This window comes from Formica exsecta, unplaced genomic scaffold (assembly GCF_003651465.1).
Source record: "Formica exsecta isolate Colony F162 unplaced genomic scaffold, ASM365146v1 scaffold4, whole genome shotgun sequence".
Classification (NCBI taxonomy): domain Eukaryota; kingdom Metazoa; phylum Arthropoda; class Insecta; order Hymenoptera; family Formicidae; genus Formica; species Formica exsecta.
The window spans coordinates 2,243,817-2,266,783 of NW_021851238.1; the positions used below are offsets into that span (position 1 = coordinate 2,243,817).

Sequence of the window (22,967 nt, forward strand, 5' to 3'; positions counted from 1 at the left end):
GAAATTTAGAGCGATGTCAGTGATTGCATTTGAATGTAAAGAATGTTTGATGAATTTACATTTATAATAGAAGTAGACTTCCTTTAGAAGATTCATTAGAATAGCGTAATATTTGCGCATTATAGTGTAAAAGGATAAAAAGGTTTCTCTCATGAAAAAAATATCGCGTCTGCTTATTACTGTGTTAACGCAACAGCCTCGTTGACTTGATGAAGACGGTCATAAAAGCGCTACAAAAGTTTAGATAATTTAACCGGATGATCGTAAAATACCGAAGAAGGAGTACGGCTTCTGCGAAAGAAATTAACACAGAATTACGTGAATTAAAAAAGAAAAAGAATTTTATTGTACGCGTACCGTAAACCGGGTGTCACGCATTTATTCTCTCTCTATTTACTCTTTGTCCTAAGGGCCGGGGGATGGGGGATGAGAGAGGAAAGGACGCGTGTGCAAAGGAGGATGGGTGGTTAGGGCAGGCTTGCGTATGCACACACATATGCAAACGCACACGAGGGGAGTGCGAATAAAAACGGAGCAAAATATTAAAAAGCACTCAGAGCAAGAGAGAGAGAGAAAGGGCCACTCTTGAGATTCATGTAATCTAAAAAACGGTAAAAGGGATTTCCAGACGACTTTATCGCGGCGAGCCACAGTAAACAACGATGCGACCAGAATTATTATCAACCCCCCCCCCTACTTCCCTCTTTTCCTTCCTCCTCGCATCGCGCGAGGGTTAACGACACGCGTGACGAAATTAATGCGCCAATAAATATTTAGAAACGTGTAATTTTCTTGCACGCTATGCAAAGTAGCCGCTAACGGACGGTTATATTTATTCCGTTGCTATTTACCCTTTGCTCGGGCATTTATCATTTTTACGAGGGGGCGCAGAGCGTAACGCCAGCAAGGGAAACGCGCGCGGAGGGAAAGCACGAGACAAGGAGAGCGACTCGTGCACGAGACCGTGGATTAGGACGGTATATTGGAAATGTGAATTCGACTGTACTCCGAAATTATCCAACCTAAATATATGAAACGATGCCGCACGTTTCCAGTTATGCGTGTCGGTAAAAAGATAGATTCCTTAAATACGGGGGATGTCCCCTTTTTTCTCTCTCCCTCTCTCTTTCTCTCGCTCAATATTCTATGTCGTGAACGAAATCTATTAGCGACTAGGAGTATAACATTTGCTCGCGAATTCTCGATACTATCTATCTACACATCAGTTATTTGCCGCACGACTATTCTCTATTTTATCGTCTTTTAAAGCTGTGGTGCTTAATCTTTCCATCTGATATTACGCTGTTCAACAAAAAAAAAACACATATACAAAAAAGAGAACATACATTTCCCGTAGTTTTTTTGACGCTAAATACAAGTCCGAATTTTAAATTGCATCACATAATAATTTTGAGAAATTTATAGTTAAAGTTGCAAAAATGGGTAATTATTCAGAATCACGGCTCCACCTGCAACTGGGCTGCAAATTTTTTACGGACTTTTTATGTTTAGAAAGAAATATAAATAACCATTTTTAGGGAAGATATAACCTAACCCAAACCTATTTATGATTTAAAACTAAAATTTGGTTTGGATTGTGGAGTGAAATTTATAGTTTATAATTACCTAATTTTCGGTATTTTTTGGGGTTTTTTGTTTTTTGGGGGGTGGGGGTGATGGGGGACGGGCTCCCTCGACTGATTATCACTGTTGGAGTCACAATAAAAAATTTGACCGAGAGATCTGATCATATTTGTCAAAATTCAGAAAAGATCTTATTCAAAATAATTACCCTTTTTTGGTCTATAACTTTTTTTTTGGGCCTCCCCCAACTAAAAATGGTTATTTATATTTCTTTCTAAACATAAAAAGTCCGTAAAAAAACCAATACTATAATATAATTAATATAAAAAAATATAATCAATATAATTTTTAATGTATTTTATCATGTGATAGCTATGGTATGTAACGTATTGAAGAAGTTTTATTGCGATCACAGACAAAGTGTAGTATGTTTGTAGTGTGTTGTTAAAATTTCAATCCTCGAAAAGAATTTGTTGTGGTTACTAAAACATTCATAGTTGAATATGGGATCTGTTATGTAAAAGTTGCAAATTAGAACATTGAAAGTCTACTAGACAATTTTCAATTATTTTTATCCAAATTTAAGAGTTTTTTAAATAGATATGTGAATCTGATATCAAAATTGATAAATTTAAAATAATTAATTAATGTGGTGGGATTAATATAAAAATCAAAGATTTTTGCAGAAATTTATATTTCTAATAAATTAAATTTAAATTTGCCAATATTGAGATATCACATTCGTATTTAATCAGATCTAAAAATTAAAATAGCTTCCTTCTAAATGTTAATGAAAAATTTCTTAAAATTGTGACGTGATGGTACAATTTGGAAGACGGAATCATATTCAGCTTAAAAGAATTACAAAACCACTCTTTTCTTTATATTTGAAAAAAAAATTATTTTTTGTTAAACCGTATAGTCGCTGAATTTTCGAAAATGCTATCGTAATTCTATAAAAGATATTTTCTCATTTTATCGATAAACATCAAAAACATGTATATTATATCTGGAAACCGAAATTTATTCGCGTTATTCTTCGGAAAAAATTCAGTGTAGTCTTGTACTCCGGAAAAATGAGTCCTGATTCGAAACTACGCACACATCTCTAGCTTAAAAAAATATATATCATTCTCGAGAAGATGTAATCGAAGCGGAACGTAGGAACGATGAGAATATAGGAAACGATAGTTCGAGGGCAAAGATCGCGAACGAGGCGGACGAGAGAACTAGTCGAACGAAATATTGGAAAGCTGGCTGCGCGGCAAGATAAAACGTTTCATAAAACAGACATCGATTCCGTATTACCCCGACGCCACGCCGACGTGAATCGAGAGTGCCGTCTGCGAAGGAGAAGGTCCTCCACCGGAGCATATAAAGGGAGTGAGAAAGAGATACGCATTTCCTTATTGCGTCTCGGTCGTATTTTCTCGCCCCTTCGTCTCCGGATCGCTTGTTCTATTTTCGGTCCCCGGCCGCATCCACTGCATCCCATTATCGTGTTATGGTGATCTAAGAAAGAAGAGGAGAGATTTTCTTACGCTGTTACACGTAAACCTCAATGAACGCACAATTGAAGCAAAAAAGATTTACACTTAAAATAAACGAACGAAACTCTTCACACAATTCTTCTCTCACAGATTTGGAAACCATATGATTTAGAAATCACATACGCATTTTTATATCTGGATCGCGCGACTTATTCTATATTGCAAATATTAAGAGACATATAGATATAATTATCGTTATGTGTATCGTGAAATATAATCGCAGTTACATCGAATTTGATCTTTGTCGAGAGGAAATATCCTTTTGTTAAATAATTACAAAATCGTATAATGTCATTACGGCGATGCGGTTTTATGATCATATGACTAACGATATCGTCTTGCTCTCGGCTAAATAGAGATTGACAATAATAATAATTCTTCTCTTCCACGCTAATCGCGGATTTCACGTGTAAAGCATATATCACCACTTTCGTTAATAAAATACAGTAATTTCGCTAGCGGGAGCTTTTGACATTGCATTTATATCAAACGAAAGCCGATACCGCGCCGCTACAGGGGAATATTTTACGTTTCCATTAATATATAGTTACTATATTACGCGAGCATATAATTGCAGTTAATGTCAAACAGGAATCGCTGAACGTGCTCTCTCGTATAAAATCTCATTTCGGAATTATTGCGAAATACGAAACGGCAAAAATCAACTACGGAATATTTCTCTTTATTTCATTTCATTTGTAGCTTTCCTTTTGATTTCCGTCAATTCGCAAATTTATTTCGTACACTATTGTTGTATCGTTAGCACGGCTTTGCAAAAAAAATCTTCTTACCGTTTATATCTCAAATTTAAGAAACATTGCTGGCAGAGATAGTTATTGGAATTTTATTCAACCATCGGGGTAACGAGTATCATATACAGCGAACGAACTCTCTCAATTTCGCAAAACGCGCGCGTGCGTATTTCATGCGAGCGTGAAACCGTAATATAACGTAAATGCCGTAGATTACATTGATCGGCGGCTTGATTATATTTTCCAATTATCCATTGTAATCAGCCGGCGCCGCGGTTCGATTCGATCGGCGCCGATCGACCGTTCTTCCTTTCTTTTTTTTATTTTTCTCTTTTTTTTTTTTGTTATTTTTCTTTGACTATGTGCGTGGTATCTACGCGATATCGATGAAACGGAAATGAGCGGTGTCCGTTCAAAATATCGGATAACGCGCGGCTGCGATTTAATTGCGTTATCGCCGGCTACCTGCACGCCGCGCTCCATTCCCTGCGCGCACGATAATTATTCCATCGATTTGAAATAATTATATCGCGAACTCGTATAAGCGGGTAATAGTCGATACTACCACGGTTCGCTGCGGCGGTCAATGAATCGCAACGCAGATTTTTTTCAACGCCACTTTCAACCCCCTTTCTCCTCCCCTTCTTCAGCGCGCGATATTATTATCCGCGTCGCGCTCCACGAAATCTCTTTGCCTGAACCTCGAATTTCACTGACCGGAAATTGCGATCGTTTTCTATGTACATATTGAAATACGTCGATCGTGCCGCGAATTCTCGAAATTTCTGATAATTTTCTTACATTCGAACGAAAAAAAAATCTCGAGATATAATAATGCAGATTTGAAAAATGGAATGTTGACTTGAAAATTAAAACATCTTTATAAAGATATGAAATGATATAAGAAAAATGTGTATAAATTTTAACATAAATATAAATATAAATATAAAATATAAATATAAATATAAAATATTATTATAATATAAAAATATAAATAATATAGAATAAATAAAATTTAATAATAAAATATCGAAGAATAATTTCAATTTACAAATTTGCTAAGAGAAAAATACTATGTGCTTGTCTAGTGTGGGTGTTATACATGACTCTATGCGTTCTAGGATTGATTTTAAAAAGTTTCTAACGACATCTCTTCCTTCTCGTTACAGGATCGACGCGCGAGATAAACCAGTGACGAAGGCACGGCATTCATCGGACGCCGGCGTTTTCGGTCCACGGGCCTTTTTCCGAACCACTTTTCCGAGCCCGGCGGTCCTGGTGATCGACGATATAAAGCGGCACGATGCGGCGACATACCGATGCAGAGTGGATTTCCGGAAGGGTCAGACGCGCAGTTTCCGATACAATTTGACCGTGATCGGTGAGTACTATCGACCTCAAAAAAATTTCATCTATTATCGTGATTCTCGATTTCTCGTTGTTCACGGGTGTTCGTTGCAACTGGACATACGAGCATAATTTCTTTTTATAAACGACAGCTTGGTCGCCCCTCATATTTTCGTTTCCACGTATATTTTTTTTTATTTGATAAACTTTCTCACAGGATTCTCTAAATAAAAATAGTAACAAAAAAGAATTTTTTAAAGATCGAATTAATTTCACATTGTTTTGCAAGGTTTATTTTGATCAGAGTTTTATTTGGCCAATAATTTTCTCTGTTCAACTTATATTTTCAGTTTTAAATTGTGGTCGTTTTGCCCTTATTTTTAAATACCATATTTTTATCAGACGTGTTTCATATTTTTATTACATTTTTGCGAAATATAAAAAGTTCTCGAAAGTTTACAAAAATAATAATATATATAAAATAAAATATATATAAAAACATATTCATTTTTAAACGTATGTATAAAAACGATAAACGATAATGGAAAGTGATAATAGAGTTAAAATATGAAGTGAATATATAAAACGAAAGGTTTTAGAAACGGAACTTTTAGAAACTTTAGATCTATCCAGTAAATCGTTACATACAGCATAAATAAATACAACGGATGGCAGAACAGTAACAACATTTGTGTGAAAAGTACATCACCGCTTTTCTCCCTAATAAAAAAAAATCGTGACAGACTAATTTATCGCGGCTTTAAAAAGGACTCTTAAAACGAGTGTTACACTCTCTCTCTCGCGGACGTTGGATGGGAAGGCGAGAGCCGGGAGGCAAAGGGAAAAATAGCGGGTTTTGCTCGAGGGAAATCGATCAAGCTGCAAAGGAACGATTCGCGACGATGAGATCGAACGCGTGACACGAAGAGTACTAAAGGGTCGTTATTTCGCGGGAGGCAAAGAGAAGGGAATGGCGGCGTGTTATCCGATCGATCTCTCGTTCTCGAGTCTCAAACTTGCGACCGAGGGCCGCGCGTTTACTATCCGTCTACCTATTTAAACACACACACACACACAACCATTCACATTCGCAGGCACGTACTCGCAAAACCCGACGAAAAGTGCGGCCTTCGAAGGGGGTGCACATCTGATCAAACAAATGCTACGACCGTTGAAAAATGCATGAGCCAATCCCGAAAGCGTTGGTGCATGCGTAGTGCCGGTTTTATGACACGTGGCTATCACATGTACACTTCTTCGAACACTTCGTTACGGATGGATCGCGAGATTCGAGATCGGATGACGAATTCGCCATACATAAATACGACATTCCAGCTTTCGAAGGATCAGAAGGGCGAGCTCTACATGAGTGTTCCGTGCAGACGACGTCTATAAAAAAAATGTCGCGACTGTCGATGATTTCACTTCAACCCGCGCTGTATCCTTTCTGCGGCTTAGAGTAATATCCGGGATGCGCTTTCTTTACTCAGAGATGTGTGTGTGTGCGAGCGAATACAGAGTTACTGCGCCGTGCAAGTTGATCAGAAAGTACACGTCGTACACGCGAGAAGGTGTAACTTTCACGGAAGCCCGTTCAAAGCGGTCGGTAACGGAGTACATTCGAATCTCGGGATAGCTCGCGGCGGGAATATAACTTGGAAAATCCTGCTCCCGATCCTTTCGATACCTGAATCCGTCTTTGGCGCCAATCCCGCCGTCTCTCCTCGCCGCCTTCGCTGTCGACTGGAGGTTGAAGAGCGGAATAGTGAAAGAAAGAGAAGGAAAGAGGCATAAAGAGAAAAAAAAGAAAGATAGATAGAGAAAAGATGGAGAATGTAAGTGTCGCAGTGCAGATTCCGGGAAGACCCGGCGACCAGCGTGGAATTTCTCGGCTGATCCCTCGGGCGATCTAACCCTTTCTAGTAATAGCCGAGTGTGCACCGTAGTGTTTCTGAAATGTCCAACTGAAAACACTCCATATATATCGAATATCCATATAAGATGAACAAATACAGAATATCCCAGAATAAACGGACGGAAATTTTTATTGATGGATACCTTTCCGCGAATTGTGGAAATTCATCTTTCCTTAACAAAAATATCTAGAAGGAGGTCACAATCCGGCTTTTAGTATTCCATCATCTTTATGTATAATTAATTTTCTTTTGCTAAAATTCCGTTAATGCAAATCGATTAAATCGATTAAGGAACATCTATTACGAAATGAGAGTTCTCTATTTGTACAAGATATATCTTGTATACGCGATTTCGTGAAGGGCAATCCATTTTCCGACCATCTTGATTCTGCTTTTTGTCGACACGTGCTTGCCCTCGACACGTATCCTCCAAATGCTCTCCTGGAATCTGCCTTGGAAGGACCCCCGTCCAATTCAAACGTATTCGCGGTATTCCAAAAAGTAACGAATGAAATTGGCCCCCGCGGGTGCGGTATCAAACCTCACAGAGGACAAGGTATTTTCATCAGAGAAGATTGGTTCCCGAGAGTTCCAGATTGCGTCTCTCTCTCTCTCTCTCTTTCTCTCTCTCACTCTCTCTCTCTCTCCCCTCCCCCCTCTCTCTCTCTCTCATACACACACACATACACACGCATGCACACTCACTTTCCTTCCCTCTACCTCCGACTTTCCTGGGCTTTTCCGTGGTAACCGGCAACGTCCTATCTACGTTAGAGCGATGCAATGTCCGAGCGTATCTCTTTCGCTTTATCTCTTTTCCTATCTTGCATATTGCGGTGCCGAGACGCCGGTAGAAATACGTATCTAAACTCTTCGACATTTAACTTTGCATGAATGCGGTCACCGCAGTTGGGCAAATCTCGACGTGTGTGACCTTTTGTTATTTTCCACAGCGTATTTTGTTCGTTCGCTTAAATCTCTCCGAGGGATGCAGGCATTAAGATTCTCGCTACGATTTACATATATACGAAATTCCATCACACACACAGACATATAATTTATGCACCTGTTTATTTGACAACATTGTATCGCTGTGTGTATTACAAGATGCTGATTAAAGGATTATAGCGTACTACTATTATACTCAATTTAGAAAATTAACAGGCAGACAATTAAATACACGTTAAAATCTCTGACAAAATTGCAACAGGAAGGTATCTTTATTTAAAACTCAAGCACGTATATCTTCGGAATATTAATTTAGCGGTAATTATGCGTAGTACATTACAATCGGCCACAAGGCTTCTCATATCTATAATACATAAGGAACGAAAGGGTAATTATGTAACATCTATATGATAGACTACGCCCGTAAGTTGTTGCAGGCACAATGGCGATATATTAACGCACACAGTTAGCGCGCGTGAAGCGCCGTCTTACAGATTACGCTAATGCGACGGTATTGTTACACTATCGTGTTACAACGCTCCGTGTATGAGTGTGTGTTTGTAGTATATACGGGCACAATATTATTATCCGCCGTAATCGCGTAAGTATATTACACGCCGGCGCGCAAAGCATAATACAGTTTCGCGCACATCCTTTGAAATGTGTGTCGTTGCACCAGAGCGATCTCGCGAAACACGATTTCACTTCCAAAATACTGATGCTTTAAGCAGAGAGAGAAGCTGCGTGAGAACATTTGTAATAAAATCTATCTCCCAATGGTAAATTACAAAAGAGAAATTTCAGGGCATCTTTCCCAGACAGCACAAGGATGTCCTGAGGACGTCCAAAGGGCATCCAGGACATAGATTGCTCTTACACGTAATTATCCTCGCTGCCTGCTGTCTCTTTCTCTCTCTCTGTAAAAAGATGGGGCGGCAACATTCTTGAAGTTAGCGAGCTCGTACGACGGTGTCAGTGAAAAGAAGGATAGCGCAGATTAGAGGAACGAGAATTAGAATTTCAGAAATCCACGCCGGAACTTTCCGCGTTAGTTCAAGGCAAACTCCCTCGGCGAATGGGGTGCGAAGGGGGAAGGCGGTAACGGGAGGAGGGGGGGGGGAAGAAGTACGAATGGACAAACCCTCGTCGTTAAGTCTTCCCTTAATTAACCTAACCTTTTCCCTCTCATTCACTCCCCGTCCCTCTTTCCTTCTCGTAACTCTGCGTTTTCTCTTTATACGTATTCCGTCTCTCTAGCCTCTCGCATTAAAGCCGGAGGAAAATCTTTCGTCTGCGTTTCTCGCAAAGGGACAGGGCGCCGGCCAGATCGATGCTTTTGCCTTCGCAGTTGAAATAATAATATCGGGAGACACTCGAGCGAGATAATGCGAGTCGAAATTAAGCTCGAAATAATATAAAGCGTCTTTGTCATCGGCGCGGAGTTTACGCGACGGGTCTCTCCACCGGAATAATTCGAGACGGACGGAAACTCGACGGATTATCGGACGGAGAATCGGTCGCGGAAGAAGTCTGGATTTAAATTTGAGTACTTTCTCGAAGGTTTAATCCCTCGGCTATATATAAAATGCTTTTTCTCTCGCATTTGTTAAATGATACGCTTCGATAGCGTTTTCCATCGATCGCGTAGCGTCAACGCAATGTGACATCGCGGCTTCGCTTATTCTAGATAAGTACATCACATTGAGAGAGAGTAATCGATACGCCCCCTTTTATATATCGCACGGTTTCTATCGTGAAATGAAAAAAAAAACAGTGCCACGCAAAGGTAAATCTTTTTGTACGAGAGAGATGTATCAAAGTTGCAAAACGCGCATTCCGAGTTGCAATTTGTGTCGCGGAGAGAGAATGGAATGCTTATACGAGGAAGAGGCACTCGTAAAACCGTCCGAAAACTCTCGCAAAAATTGTAACGAGTCACTGCGCGAGAAAAGTTTCACAGTCCGCAGCGCATGAGTACTCTTGTACAGAGAAAGTCAAGAATTAAACGCAATAACAACGTGACATCTCTCGCTCTTGTTGAGCAAAAGTGTGTGATTCGCACGATTGATAATCCGACACTCGCGAGAGACAAAAGGGGCGCGCGTCCTCGAAGGTAGAAATAATAACAGCGAGACACTTTGACGCGCGAGCGAAGATCGGCGAAAAATTCAACTTTCTCGCCTCTTCAACGAAAAGGGGTTCTACCTCCGCTGAGCAGAAATTTCTTCCACCCTTTTAAGCGAGCGCGCACGGCTGCATGCACTTGCACGAACACACGCGCCCACACGCGCCCACGCGCGCCCGCACAAACACACACACGTGGGCGCGCGATGAACAATGAGAGGGTTTGTGTATCGAGGTCGGCAACCCTTTTTCCAGCCGGGGCAGGTATACGAGCTATATTCTACTATGCGTCGACTAATGGGGTATAAGTGAGCCCCTGCGTGCGAGAGAGAGAGAAAGAGAGAGGAGTGAAAAAAAAAAGTAGCCTGCGCGCTATTCGCGGTCGTATAGCACCGCATAATCGAGCTCCTTTGTGACAAGGCTAATTAACATTTCCCTATCCCTGTTCCCTCGCATGTTTCGTTCCCGTATTCTTTTCGCGCAAATTGAATTGCGGTTCTATCGTTCCACCGATTACTCGACACAGTCTCTATTTCTCGTCTAGCGAGTTAGTACACTCGGTCGATAGTCAGTCGATACTCGAAATTCCTGTCTGTGTCTTTGAACGAGTATCTAATTGGTTTTCGGTTAATTCGGTTGCTCCGTCTCACGTTACACTATGAAAATTGCAAGTTCAAAGAACGATACGAGTCTGGCTAATTAATTTGTGCGAATACAGGAGCGGTAATCTTTTAATATCGACGATAATTTCTAGAGCATTAATTGGCGCCGAATGTTTTACTGAAATTGTTTCTTTAAATGAGATATTATTTAATTGGCGTCTTATATTTACGAGGGCATAAAATATCAAGGCTACATTATGATTTCTGTTCTTATCGCCCCAAACAAGGGCACAGGAATTGTAAGATCTCCGGCAAAGTACTACTCCCCGTGATAACAAATCGACCGCGATATATCACTTGATAATAAGTAGCAAACTGACCCCAAGCCAGCCAGGAGGGATTCATGGATGGGGAAAGAACCCGCGGAATGCCAGAATGCGCCAGTGAGGAAAGAGAGCACGGGAGGGGAAGAAGGAATAAAAAGAGGGTAAAGGGGAAGGGCGGGGGGAGAGCAAGCCAGCTAGGAGGGATTCATGGATGGGGAAAGAACCCGCGGAATGCCGGAATGCGCCAGTGAGGAAAGAGAGCACGGGAGGGGAAGAAGGAATAAAAAGAGGGTAAAGGGGAAGGGCGGGGGGAGAGAGGGGAGGATTGGCAAACGGGATCCGAGATCGGAAAAACGGTCCGCGAAGTCGCATGAATTTATGGGAGACATAAATTCCAAGTTGCCAAGGCTCTCTCGCGCGTACCACACGATTCTCCGAGAGGCCTTTGCGGACGTCGGCAAGCCTCTCCGAGGCCGTTTCGCGCCCCGAGCCCTTTCCGACGAAATTGGAAGAGACGATTTCCCTCTATTTGGGATCGACGATCGTGGGACATAACAGTTCGCGCAAAGAGAGAAGGATCGCCGATGATTGCGCGATTTAAATGCGCGATTCCGTGCGAGATGACGTAAGATTGATACGCGAATTCCGATTTGCGAGGAAATATATTTCCCGACAAAATTGCCGAGTTATTTTTTTGTTACAACACAAGCGAGCTAGAAAAATAAATAACGTCGCGCATTGCCATTTTGTCGAGAATTTAATACGGCAAAATGAACCAGCCGCGCGCGAGCAACCAGAATGAAATCTGGAAGACCGACGATCTTTCATTAAAACGACTTTGGCGTCGCGACAAAACATACCCGGCATACACGGCTACTAACACGTAATGGAAAGTGATTGATGGTCTTTTATTAAAGCATCTTGCGCGCGCGCGCGCGCGCGACCGTTACATTCCCAAAAGAGTATTTTACCACCGTGATAGAAGATACTATCTCTCTCTCGAACACCAGAAAGATGCAAACGCACAAATTGAACACAATTAATTTTTAATAATGCTATTTATCACGAGTATATGGGATTTCAAAAACGCAATAGAATCTGTTAATCGTAAAATTATATCCGCTCAATGTACACGTAATTAATCAGATGAAATTACAGAAAAATAATACGTCAAATAGAGCAGAAATATCAGATATAATATATTCATGATATTTCTACCAATAATCATCCGATATCAGATTTCTTTCGTCGTAATTGCGCGCGGAACGATTAACTTCATTATTATTTAATCTTACTGTACGATTATTTGCCGTATCTGCGAGCTTTTGCACTTTTTCAATGTATTCTAATAAAAATTATTGAATTTTCTCAATAATTTCTTTTTTACCGTATATAAATCAATCGATAATTTCTTTTTTACCATATATAAATCAATAATATTTAAAAAATTGAAAACATTATTAAAATCAATGCTTATACAAGAGATAAGATTCAAATTAAATTTTAACATCGCGATTATTATTGTAAAAGTTGAATCTCTTTTCGTTTATATCTTTGTAATGTTGAATCAATATTGCGCTTATTATCTCGTTTGTCAACAATCGCAAATATTTATCATATCATATCCCGAAACGAAATTTTTCTTCTATTTTCAACCTTATTTTTTCGTTTTTTCGTTTATGGATCTTAGACAATTTTGATTTAATTTATACAACAAAAATTGAGCTCTCACTCTGTACCTTAAATAGGCAGTAAACCGAGAGTTTCCCACTTAGTGGTTTAAACGAGGGGAATTTTCAACAAAACTACAGATTAAATCGTTTCAAAAGAGGGTGATTTAATACCTTAAAGTAGATATTAGATTGAAAATTGAGATCCAAAGTAAGAAAAGAGTTTCGATCCAGTGCACTCTCTCAATTTCGCAAAATTGATTCGATCAAAATCTAGGGCGGCATTCGACGTGTTGCGAAACGAAAAGTGGATTAAATTCCGCGGGATTAAAATCGCGTTAATATATCAAATAGCAGTCGTAGCCGCGGTCGTGTAAAACCGGCTATCTCTCGCGGCGACACGGATCTTCCCATCCGGCGCTTACCGGGCGCGTCCTCCGCGGTCTTGGTTTCGGCTTACTGAACTATGTGTATAGCGACAACAGGGCTCTTTCTCTCTCTCTCTTGCGAGCGCAAGAGAGCGAACGTTGTCACCCCCGGCGTGATAAACTGCACCGCGCGCTAACTACGCGAATTATTCCAAGTAGATGCCAGGGACGCGCGGAGTACTTGCTGAAGAAGTTTCGCCCGCACATCCTCTCCGCGCCTCGAGCGCGCGGAACAAACGCGGATGTGTGCGGACGTATATGAACACGGGGGTGCATGGGGGATGTGGAGAGGAGGAGCGGTACGGGCATTCCTGGCGCTTCCTCTCCCGGCGCGCTACGATCTCTCGCGCGGCTAACCAAAAACGGCTCCTATAATCGCGTTAGTTGCCGGAGGTATCCGAACACCTCGAGTAATATCGTCGCTATCGTTGAATTACGTCATCGTTTGCGGTTGATTCGAACGCTATCGGGAGCTCGGAGAAATGGCGGAGTTCCCTCGAAGAGAAGGAAATTTCGTTCTCTCCCTCGCCGACGATTGTTCAGTTTGTATATATCATATAATTCCGCCGTTTTCGCGTTTCGCGTGTTTGTGGAATTTATTAAATAAATAAAAGAACAACCGTTTAATCCGCTTAATTATTTAATAAAGACGTGATGCAGCGCGAATATTGCGTGCTTTATGCATTTTACTGAAAAACAATGTAACTGTCGTAAATAGAAAATTCGAAATATTCTGCGATGCGTTTCATAACGATTTAATAATAAAATTCGAATTTTTTTTGCGGTATTAAAATCATACGGAATTTTCTAGATGAAAAAAGGATACAAATTATACATATTATGAAATACATTATTTTCTCTTTTAATTAAATCTCTTAAATCAAAACGACGTGATTTTAAAATTATTTTCTTATATAAACCTTGTAAGTTTAAAGATTTTACTCTTTTTATTAAGGAGTATATATATCCCGCGGTATCAAAAGTTCGACGAAATGCATCCGCTGAAGGTTAAAGCTCAGAGATTTAAGGTATTTGAGATATTTTAAAACTTTGGGGCGCATCTTTCCTTCTTCAACGATGTTGCTCCGAAAGAGCAGATTCGAACGCTCCTACCGCAGTCGATCGATCTAATTGTATGTGCACGCGCGTCGACTCAATTCAGATGCAAATTACGGCAAACGAACTCCATTCGACGTCAGCGCGAAATTCGCGAGTCGCGACGATGGAGTTCGGCGAAGGATGTCCCGTCAAGAATGAGCACGACGGCGGTTCCTCCTCTGACGACGACGACGACGAGGACGACGACGAGGAGGAATGCTCATTCCGCGAGTATGTGTCGCTTCGCCGTGGCGTAATGTTTCGCAAATATTGGCGTAGAAATCGGCTTCCCCTTTGCCTTCGGGCTCGGCCCTGCGGATCTCCTCGCTATCCGCCCACCCTTTCTCAACCATTCCTTTCCTTCCCCTTCACCCCCGAGCCCTGAGCGCTGCCCCTTCCCCGTTTCCAGCTGCAGTTGATCTGACTGCAGACGCCCAAATTGGCTCGATACATCCGACGAACGTGAAGCGAGTACATAACTCGATAAGTATACAAAATTTTCCTCGCCGTATCCATCGTCGAGAGACGAATATTTCAGCGCGTCTCTACGAGAGATATCTTCTCCTATATCGTCGCCGAAGACACAACCGTGTCCGGGATCTTTATTGCACGTGACGATGATCGTGCGACGATTTCACCGCGCGTTTTCTTCTCACCGGTAAATTATTTTCTCTCGCGATAAACCGTACGTGTAAAATAGCGAGGTATATGTTATTGAAACCGGCTGGTTTTTACGACACGATCCGTTTGCGTCAGATCGAACGCCACCGGTGTAATCGTATGTCCCGCTGCGATAAATTGAGGATAGCGCCGACGCAACGGTGCTATCGACTTTGCATAAGTGATCGGTCGCGCTTCACGTATAACGCGCTTATAAATATTCCCGAAGTGATAAGTTTGTTGATGGAACTGCTATTGGTTGCGTCATTTAAAATTTATGCACTTAATTAAAGTAGATCGTTCTAAATAGAGTGTCTCGATCATTCAAGCATCTGCGCGATAAATATCCCCTTTTTCTTCTCGCCTAGATTTTCGCACGATTTTCTCGCGCGGGATGTGAAAATCACTCGCCTTTAGATTCGCGCAAAGGGCAAATTTAAGGGAGAATCCCACCCGACGACCGGCCAACGGATTTTAATATTTGCCGTCATATCTCAGAGCGGGGCGAACTTTGGACCGGGCGAGCTGACTCTCGCTTAAAATCACTTTATACGAATCGCGAGCACTTTTTCATCCGTCGTTTCGTAGACTTCATCCCGACTGGCCCCTATCCCATTGCCTCTCGTTCATTCTCTCTCTTTCTCTCGACCCATAACCCATATCCCGTGGATAACTCGCAAAAATCCATTTCGCCGTCGACGACTTCTGAAAACGCCCGCATTATTCTTACCGACCCTCGCCTCTCTTTACATTATCCCGAAGACGTATGGACGTCGGATAACATTTTTTTCCGGAAAAAACGACGTCGCGCGACCGTTCGCAGCGACGTAGTGTCTAGCAGGATGGAAAGAGCATTCATAATATGCTGCGTAAATGAGTTGGTTAAGTTGGTTACTCATCATTGATTTTATTAGCGCTTTGTTTATCGTCCGGATGCAGTTATTTTTGAAAACACGCGTATCTAGTGGATCGGAAATGTTAAGCGGACGGTTAAATGAAAATTTTTGAAAACAAATCGCATCACTATGTCGATTTGTCTCGCTTACGAGATCGGAAAGTTTACGCAAAAAATAATTTCATGTGGTTTCGTTAAAAAAATATGAGACAGCAAATATATAGCCGCTTAAAAGGTCAATCGGATAGACGAGTATCTCAAACGATCGGTACAGATATATGTATATTGTTCGTGATTTATTTGTGGAGCATCTACACTATGCGCGCGATCTTAGTAGATATCTAAAACCAATAAAGACACACCGCAGACACACTTTCTCGTCCACGCTGGCGGTTAACGAGGTACTAAGGAATCCGAGGACGGCCATTTGGTGGCTGAAAATTAGACCACTTAGGTTTAAACGATCCTCCGACGATTGCTCACGAGAGTTGGCGTAACTTTTAAGTCTGAGCCGGACGAGAAGACACGCTACCGCGTAATTACGATTCGATTGTGTTATCGAGGTTAGCAGCAGAAGACGATATTATCAACTTTTTGCCGCGCACGAAACGAGCGATGGGAAAAGAGGCATTGTAAACTTTGTTGTAGGCGCTCGTATCATTTTTGTATAAAACGCGTTACTCGATACTTTGCTCTGTTTTATTCTTTTTCTCTTGCAATGCTCTCGATAGTGACAGAGTATCTATTTCCTGGAAAAATCCAGAAAACATGGAATTCTCAGGGATTCCTTTTTTACTTTGAAAAATCAGGAAATTCTTATGGAATTTTATTAAAACTTGGAGAATTTTTTAAAAAATTGTCTTTGATCATTTTGTTTTTACATCGCAAGCAATAAGCATTCCGCAGATTAACGATCTGCAAAAATAAATGTATTGAAACAGAACAATTTTTATTTAAAGATTTTTTATTATTTTTTATATTTTTTATTAAAACTTTATTATATGTATTTAAAATATATTATAAATTTATGTGTAATATGAGCGGGTACAAAAAATCCTGAATCTTTTAAGCGTTTAATACAGCTGCAACTATTGGAAAAAAAGTAAAAAAAAAACAGAAAAATATTTAAAAGCTAAAATCTTTCTTTCTCCTTTTTGACAGCTCTTTAAGAAAATAATTTTCCATTTTATGTATGAAAAAAAAAATATATGAAAACTGATTTCCTCTCATCCGTCAAAATTTATTTGTACTACTATCAATATAGATTTGTATTGTATTGTACAAGTATTTTCCCTGTATATATAAGACAATACAGAGTTAGAGGGGAAAGAAGAGCGAGAGAATGCCATAGATAAAGGCAGAAGAATTAACGACGATTGCTGGCGTTACATTCGTTTCCGTGTACCTTGCAATTTCCGAGTGTGCCATAATTAAAATGTCGGCCGTTTTGACTTATCGACTTGCGGCGCGGTCTGGATGCTCCGTAGGAAAAAAAAAATGAAAAGAGTACGAATCTCAGACCGAGACAAGGTTCTGGGGAAAAAAAGTCTCGTCCTTTTCGATCGAGTCTCCTTTCACGGAGTTCCGGCCAATCAGCTTCGGCTCTGACCACGTTGCAAGGCAGCATCTCGGGAAAAAGACGCTAAGAGAGGAGCATGGAAAGATGAAAGACGTTGTTGCGAGAAGATGGATATCCTTTCATCATCGAGAGCCTTCTTTCATATTGAGTTCCATTCGCATACCGTCGACGGAAATATTTTATTTTTCCTCATCGTTTCTATCGTGTCCAATTAGTTTCTCCCTCTCATAGTTTTGTTAGAAATCGCGTGTACTTTGCTGTCTTATTAGATATCTGACTTCGTAAGTCATAAGGTACTAAAAATATATACAATACATGTATTGTCAATAGTAGTAGTGTACTGCATATGCAGTATGATATTAAGACATTGAACATATATAAACATGTATTTATGATATTATTTTACATATATATAATTTACAATTCTCACACATAAATATATCTTAAATAAAATTATCTATTGAATAAAATATAGAGCACATATTTAAGGCATTTTTTCTAGCATTTATTATCAATTTATTAATTGTAAATTTAATTTGAACAATATACAGAACAATATATCGCCTAAACGCTAAGGAACAAAAATATAAGTTACATCTGGAAGTGTACGTCGCCATATCATCTATAGATCATTAACTTGGCCAATCACCGGATTACCAACTGCTTGTAATATCAGAGCAAAATTATCAAAGAGACAATTTTTTAAAAATATTCTTTGTATCTTACAATTAATAAAATTTCATGAGCATTCCCTGATTTCATCTTGCAAAATGCGATGAAAATCGAACTACGATTAAATGTAAGATTGTGTCATTTAATTTTCACAAAATTTAATCGTTTCTACTTTCTTTGCTAGCATATCTTAAATCGTTGCGAAATTAACTTGCTCTTTGCGAGTGCACGTTGATAAATTTTCTCGAATTCAAAGTCGCATTTTCTAGACATTATTCCTCGCTTCTCTCTTTCGGATTAATAACACGTATCTCGAACAATACTTTGTACCCGAAATCGATCAGCGTCGCTGGCACGTTCTATGCGACGAAGAAGAGATAACGGTGTGGGTCCATAGGGTCGTCGAACTCTCTTGGTCCGTTGCCGTTCGAATATTCGATTAAATGTATCGACGGTGCTCTATAAATGTATATCGATGCGCCAAGCCCCATAAATTCCAGGCGATCCTGAAGGATGACACGGATCCCGCTTGTCCCCGTACGTTGCTCGTCGCGAAAACTGTTGGCCGTAAAAATTTAACAAGGGAGCTCTTGGACCACCGGGTTACAGAATTTCGGTGATGCCGATGGCGAAAAAGACAGAATTGCAGAGAGAGAGAGAGAGAGAGAGAACGGTGTGCAACGAAAGGTGGGAAGGTAGGAGGGAAAGTAGTGGGAAGAAAACTCTCGTAACTGTTCCAATAATGCGAAATGAAGGATGATTCGTGCAACGGAGTGATATTGAAATCCGTTGGAATCCAATATTTATTATTACCCAAGCACAACCACGGTATCGTTCCGCAGAGGGGGCTATTGTCGCCCCCCGATAAAGTAGTCTCGGCATCTACGGTAGCTAGATTGCCGGGATTCTTTGCTTCCGGTATGGCATCGGATTTCCGCCGGTAATTTACACGTTGAATGATCACGCTATTGTTGCCGGATTTTTCAGCCGTTCTTTATAACAATAATTATAAAAGTACATATCTCTCAAGTTACATGTTTTTTATTTTTAAGCTAATTATTCTGTTTTGTGTATTGAAAAATATTCTTTGGCGTATTCAACGAACAAATTTTTTTAATAAAATTTTTAAATGATAAAATTTTAAAAATATCTTGCAACATTACAAAGCGGTGATTAATACACAATTAATTCAATTTTATGGGATTTAGATCAGTTATATAATTTATTAGTATACCATATATTCTGGCAATAATTTCATATATATATATATATATATACTTTAAGTCATATTAAATATATTTATTATCAAGAATTAAGTATATGTAGTTTTAAAGAAAAGATTGATTTACCAATTTAAGATAATATTACATATAACGATATTATTTTATAACGAGATATCCAACTATCAAAAATATTTACAATGTCTATACAAGAGAAAGTTTTATGTACGGAGCAATTGCGTAGAAACAATAGTTGGGCGAATCCTCGTTAAAACTTTATCACTGCAATTTAAGCGTTTCTTTGGTTGACCGAAGCCGAATGCGAGGGCGATGGTAATCCCAGATTTCATCGGAAAAGGAGAACTCGGCCGTTGCATTCTCGGTTACATTTTTACTCGTTTCTCTCTTTCTCTCTCTCTCTCTCTCTCTCTCTATATACCTGACCGTCCTCAAGCCGGGACAGCTGATGAATGAAGTTACGTTACGAAACCCGGACGCACATATATATATATATATATATATTTGGCATAAAAACTCGCTCACATACAATGCTCTCATACACGGCTGAATATGAAAATGCTTCGCCTGCTTAGGAACGTACTTTGCGAGTGCTGGCATACGAAGTGGCATTCGACAAACACTGTGCGGCTTTTCAACTCGCGGGAGCTTGAGGCTCAGCAGGCTTATTCAAATCGACCAACGCGCTGGAGAAAAAGGGAGGGAATGAGCGAGGAAATAAAACGGGGTCGGGAAAAGGATAGACGCGGAGGATGAAACAGGTTGCCACGTTCGTTTACTCGTTTATTCGTTTTTTCATCCTCGCTCCTAGCCTTATGGCGCTTACGTTTCCTTCGGTAAAATATGCTGTACTTACGAGCGAAGAGAGACGGGAATGAGGCCGATTGAAAAAAGACAATTAGAGATAGATCCTCATCGATGTCCTGTTCTCCGCTTTCGCCGCTCGAATGGAAAATGAATTATTCTTGAAAAATGATGTATGATTGAACTATTCCTAAATGATATTTTAGGGAAGCTTTCCGATTTGGAGATAATTTCTGGGCATCAATATTTGTCTCTGGAGAATTTTTGATTCTTTTTTCATAAAATTTAGCTTGATATTTATTTGAAGCAATTTCTGTTACTATTTGCCAGGCGCAATAAAGTAATTACATAGTAATATTGATTCTTATTAACGAGAACGTTATTTCACAAGAACAAAGTTTCTTGATTGAAAAGAATTGTTAATTTTTCGCCGCCGGTCCATACGCGAAGCGTATTCCCGTCCCGAGTAATCTACTTTCTAAAATGCGGTTGCCTCCAGTAGCGTACTCCACATATACGGTTATTTTTTTCCCCTCCCTCCCGCTTCATCGCCCCTCTCGCTCTTCGCGAGATTTCGCTTGCGAATTTCGTTTCACAGCCGTCTCAGGTGGTCTCGGTCGGACAAGTATTTTAAAACCGCGGCGCGACCCCCGACGATCGAGTATCCGTGCCCAGTTCACCCGGTGGCTCGTTTGAATTTTAGAACGATAGTGGAAACTCGTGTATCCTCTCGCACGACTCGTGAATTTAACTTTCCGGCGAGCGAGCGAGGAACGTGGAAGCGGTGGGCTGGCTGGCGCGAATTAATTCACGACCTCCTGACGAACCGTTTTCCGCCGAGTTATTTCGTTGTATCGCCGACACACAACATTGTCATTCTCGCACGCGTGCGACACTGAGTTCTCATCCCTCGAAACTTGAAAGTTATTTCGCGACAATGAGAATTAAACGGCAAACTGTCCCCGTTACGTCATTAATTACCGCGAAAACCTGCCCATTTAATGTATCATCTCGAAAATAATAGCGGCTTGAGATTCCCGTTAGTCTTACACGATCGAAAGGACGAGACGCGTTTGATGGCGAACCCTGGAAAACTCCGTCGGGAGAGAAGCGAAGGAGGGTGGTGAAAAAAAACGACGAAGGAGGACGAGTTCAGCAATGACAAGGAACATGAACGATGGGCGCGATGGTGATGTCGGCGAATTTGAAAATAAAATTTGACGTTTTTATTGAAATCCGAGGACGGAGCACCCGCACCGTGGTATACGTGTAATCCTTCACGTCGACGAGCCCCGAAGGAGAGGACGGGAGGAGCGTTTAATAGCGCAGTTATGAATGATGAATCTTAACACGAATGTAATAATCCATTAACGCTCCGAGATAATAGCGCGGCGTTTCGAAAATCTCCTCTCGGAAGGTAAAAATAACGATTGGCAGAAATCGAGAACTCGAGAACAACCGTGTAACTTCCTATTGCGAGAAATCCCCGCGCGAATCGTCGAGTATTATAAAGTTGCGCGACTTTGCTCGTTACAAGCGATGAATAAACAGAAAAAAGACCTCTTTCTCTCTCTTTCGAGTGTCCATTTAATAACATTGGGGTGAAACTTCCCGAACGAGAATTTCAACTTGTTGACCCAGTCTGCCGATTCTCGCGAGCGCGAACAAAGTTTTCGCGATCTCGCTTTTTTCCCGCCGCGCACACGTTTCGATTTAACATCGAGGGGGATTAAATCGCGTCGGACGGTTCGCGTGTCGCGTCATTTCGTGCAATTTAAAATTGGAGAAACTCGGTCTCTCGATCGCCCGCTCGCCCTTCTCGATGCGAGGGAGAGAATCGCGCACGGAATCTCGGTTCGCAGCCTCTATGTTGGCGCATCGGTTTAGGCCCCCGTAGCGTTACGTAGGTGGTAATTGCTCGAGAATCGATTTAGCCGCTTGCACTCAAGCGACGTCGCCTTAACCAATACAGCACGCCGCGAACGATGATATTCCTGTCGATAACAATTTACCCCCGATACGAAACGCCGCGTCTTTCCGGCCACCATTCGAGCGAGCTTAAAACGAAAGTGATGGAAGAATAATAGCGGAACAATACGCAACACACCAAACTACGATACGAGAGATGGCAAGTTCGATTCAAAACGAAAGGATATCGTGTGAGAAGAAGCGAAGCGAATTTCGTTATCGAAAAATCCAGATTTGTTTCGAATTTTTATCCTTTAATTTTGTGAAATATATCTCTAAATTCTCTTCTATCCATGTTTCATATCATCCAAATCAAAATTTACGCTTTCCATCATCCATATCGCGATCGATGACAATTGTTTTGTATTTCTTGGCAAATTTTTTTTCGAATTTACATGCTGCGTCTACATCGCGTTTAAATATCCGAAAATGTGACGGGAAGAGGAATATATTCTGTACATGTCGCTTGAAATGAAACACGCTCTCGGTACTATCGTTACGCGATTAAACGAGAAGGTAATCTGTAACGATAACGAACGCGCGGGATTCGGCGATGCAAGGTAAAACGAGACAGAATGTACTTATTTTTATGCGGTTAATGCATCGCGTAACGTAATACAGTAAAACGAGGCGCGCGATTAAATCCGCGCCCGACAAAAATCCCGAGTGATCTCGATTAATCATTCCTCCCGCTGAAAATTTCAACGTAACGGTCGCCGAAACGCAAAAAAAAAAAGTTACGGAAACGGCTGGAACATGACAAACGATCCGTTAACTTCTCGTCCCCTTCCCCCATCCCCCCCCCC

The 22,967-nt window shown here is 40.8% G+C and overlaps 1 protein-coding gene across 4 annotated transcripts in view; it reads left to right on the top strand.

The window, feature by feature from the left end:
• Positions 1-22,967, top strand: part of LOC115239956 (nephrin-like) — a 379,693-nt gene that overhangs the window by 277,466 nt on the left and 79,260 nt on the right. For all 4 annotated transcript variants that reach the window (XM_029814847.1, XM_029814850.1, XM_029814848.1 and 1 more), the window contains one exon: positions 5,056-5,267. In XM_029814847.1, the coding sequence (XP_029670707.1) occupies positions 5,056-5,267 (212 nt within the window). The remainder of the gene's footprint in view (positions 1-5,055; positions 5,268-22,967) is intronic.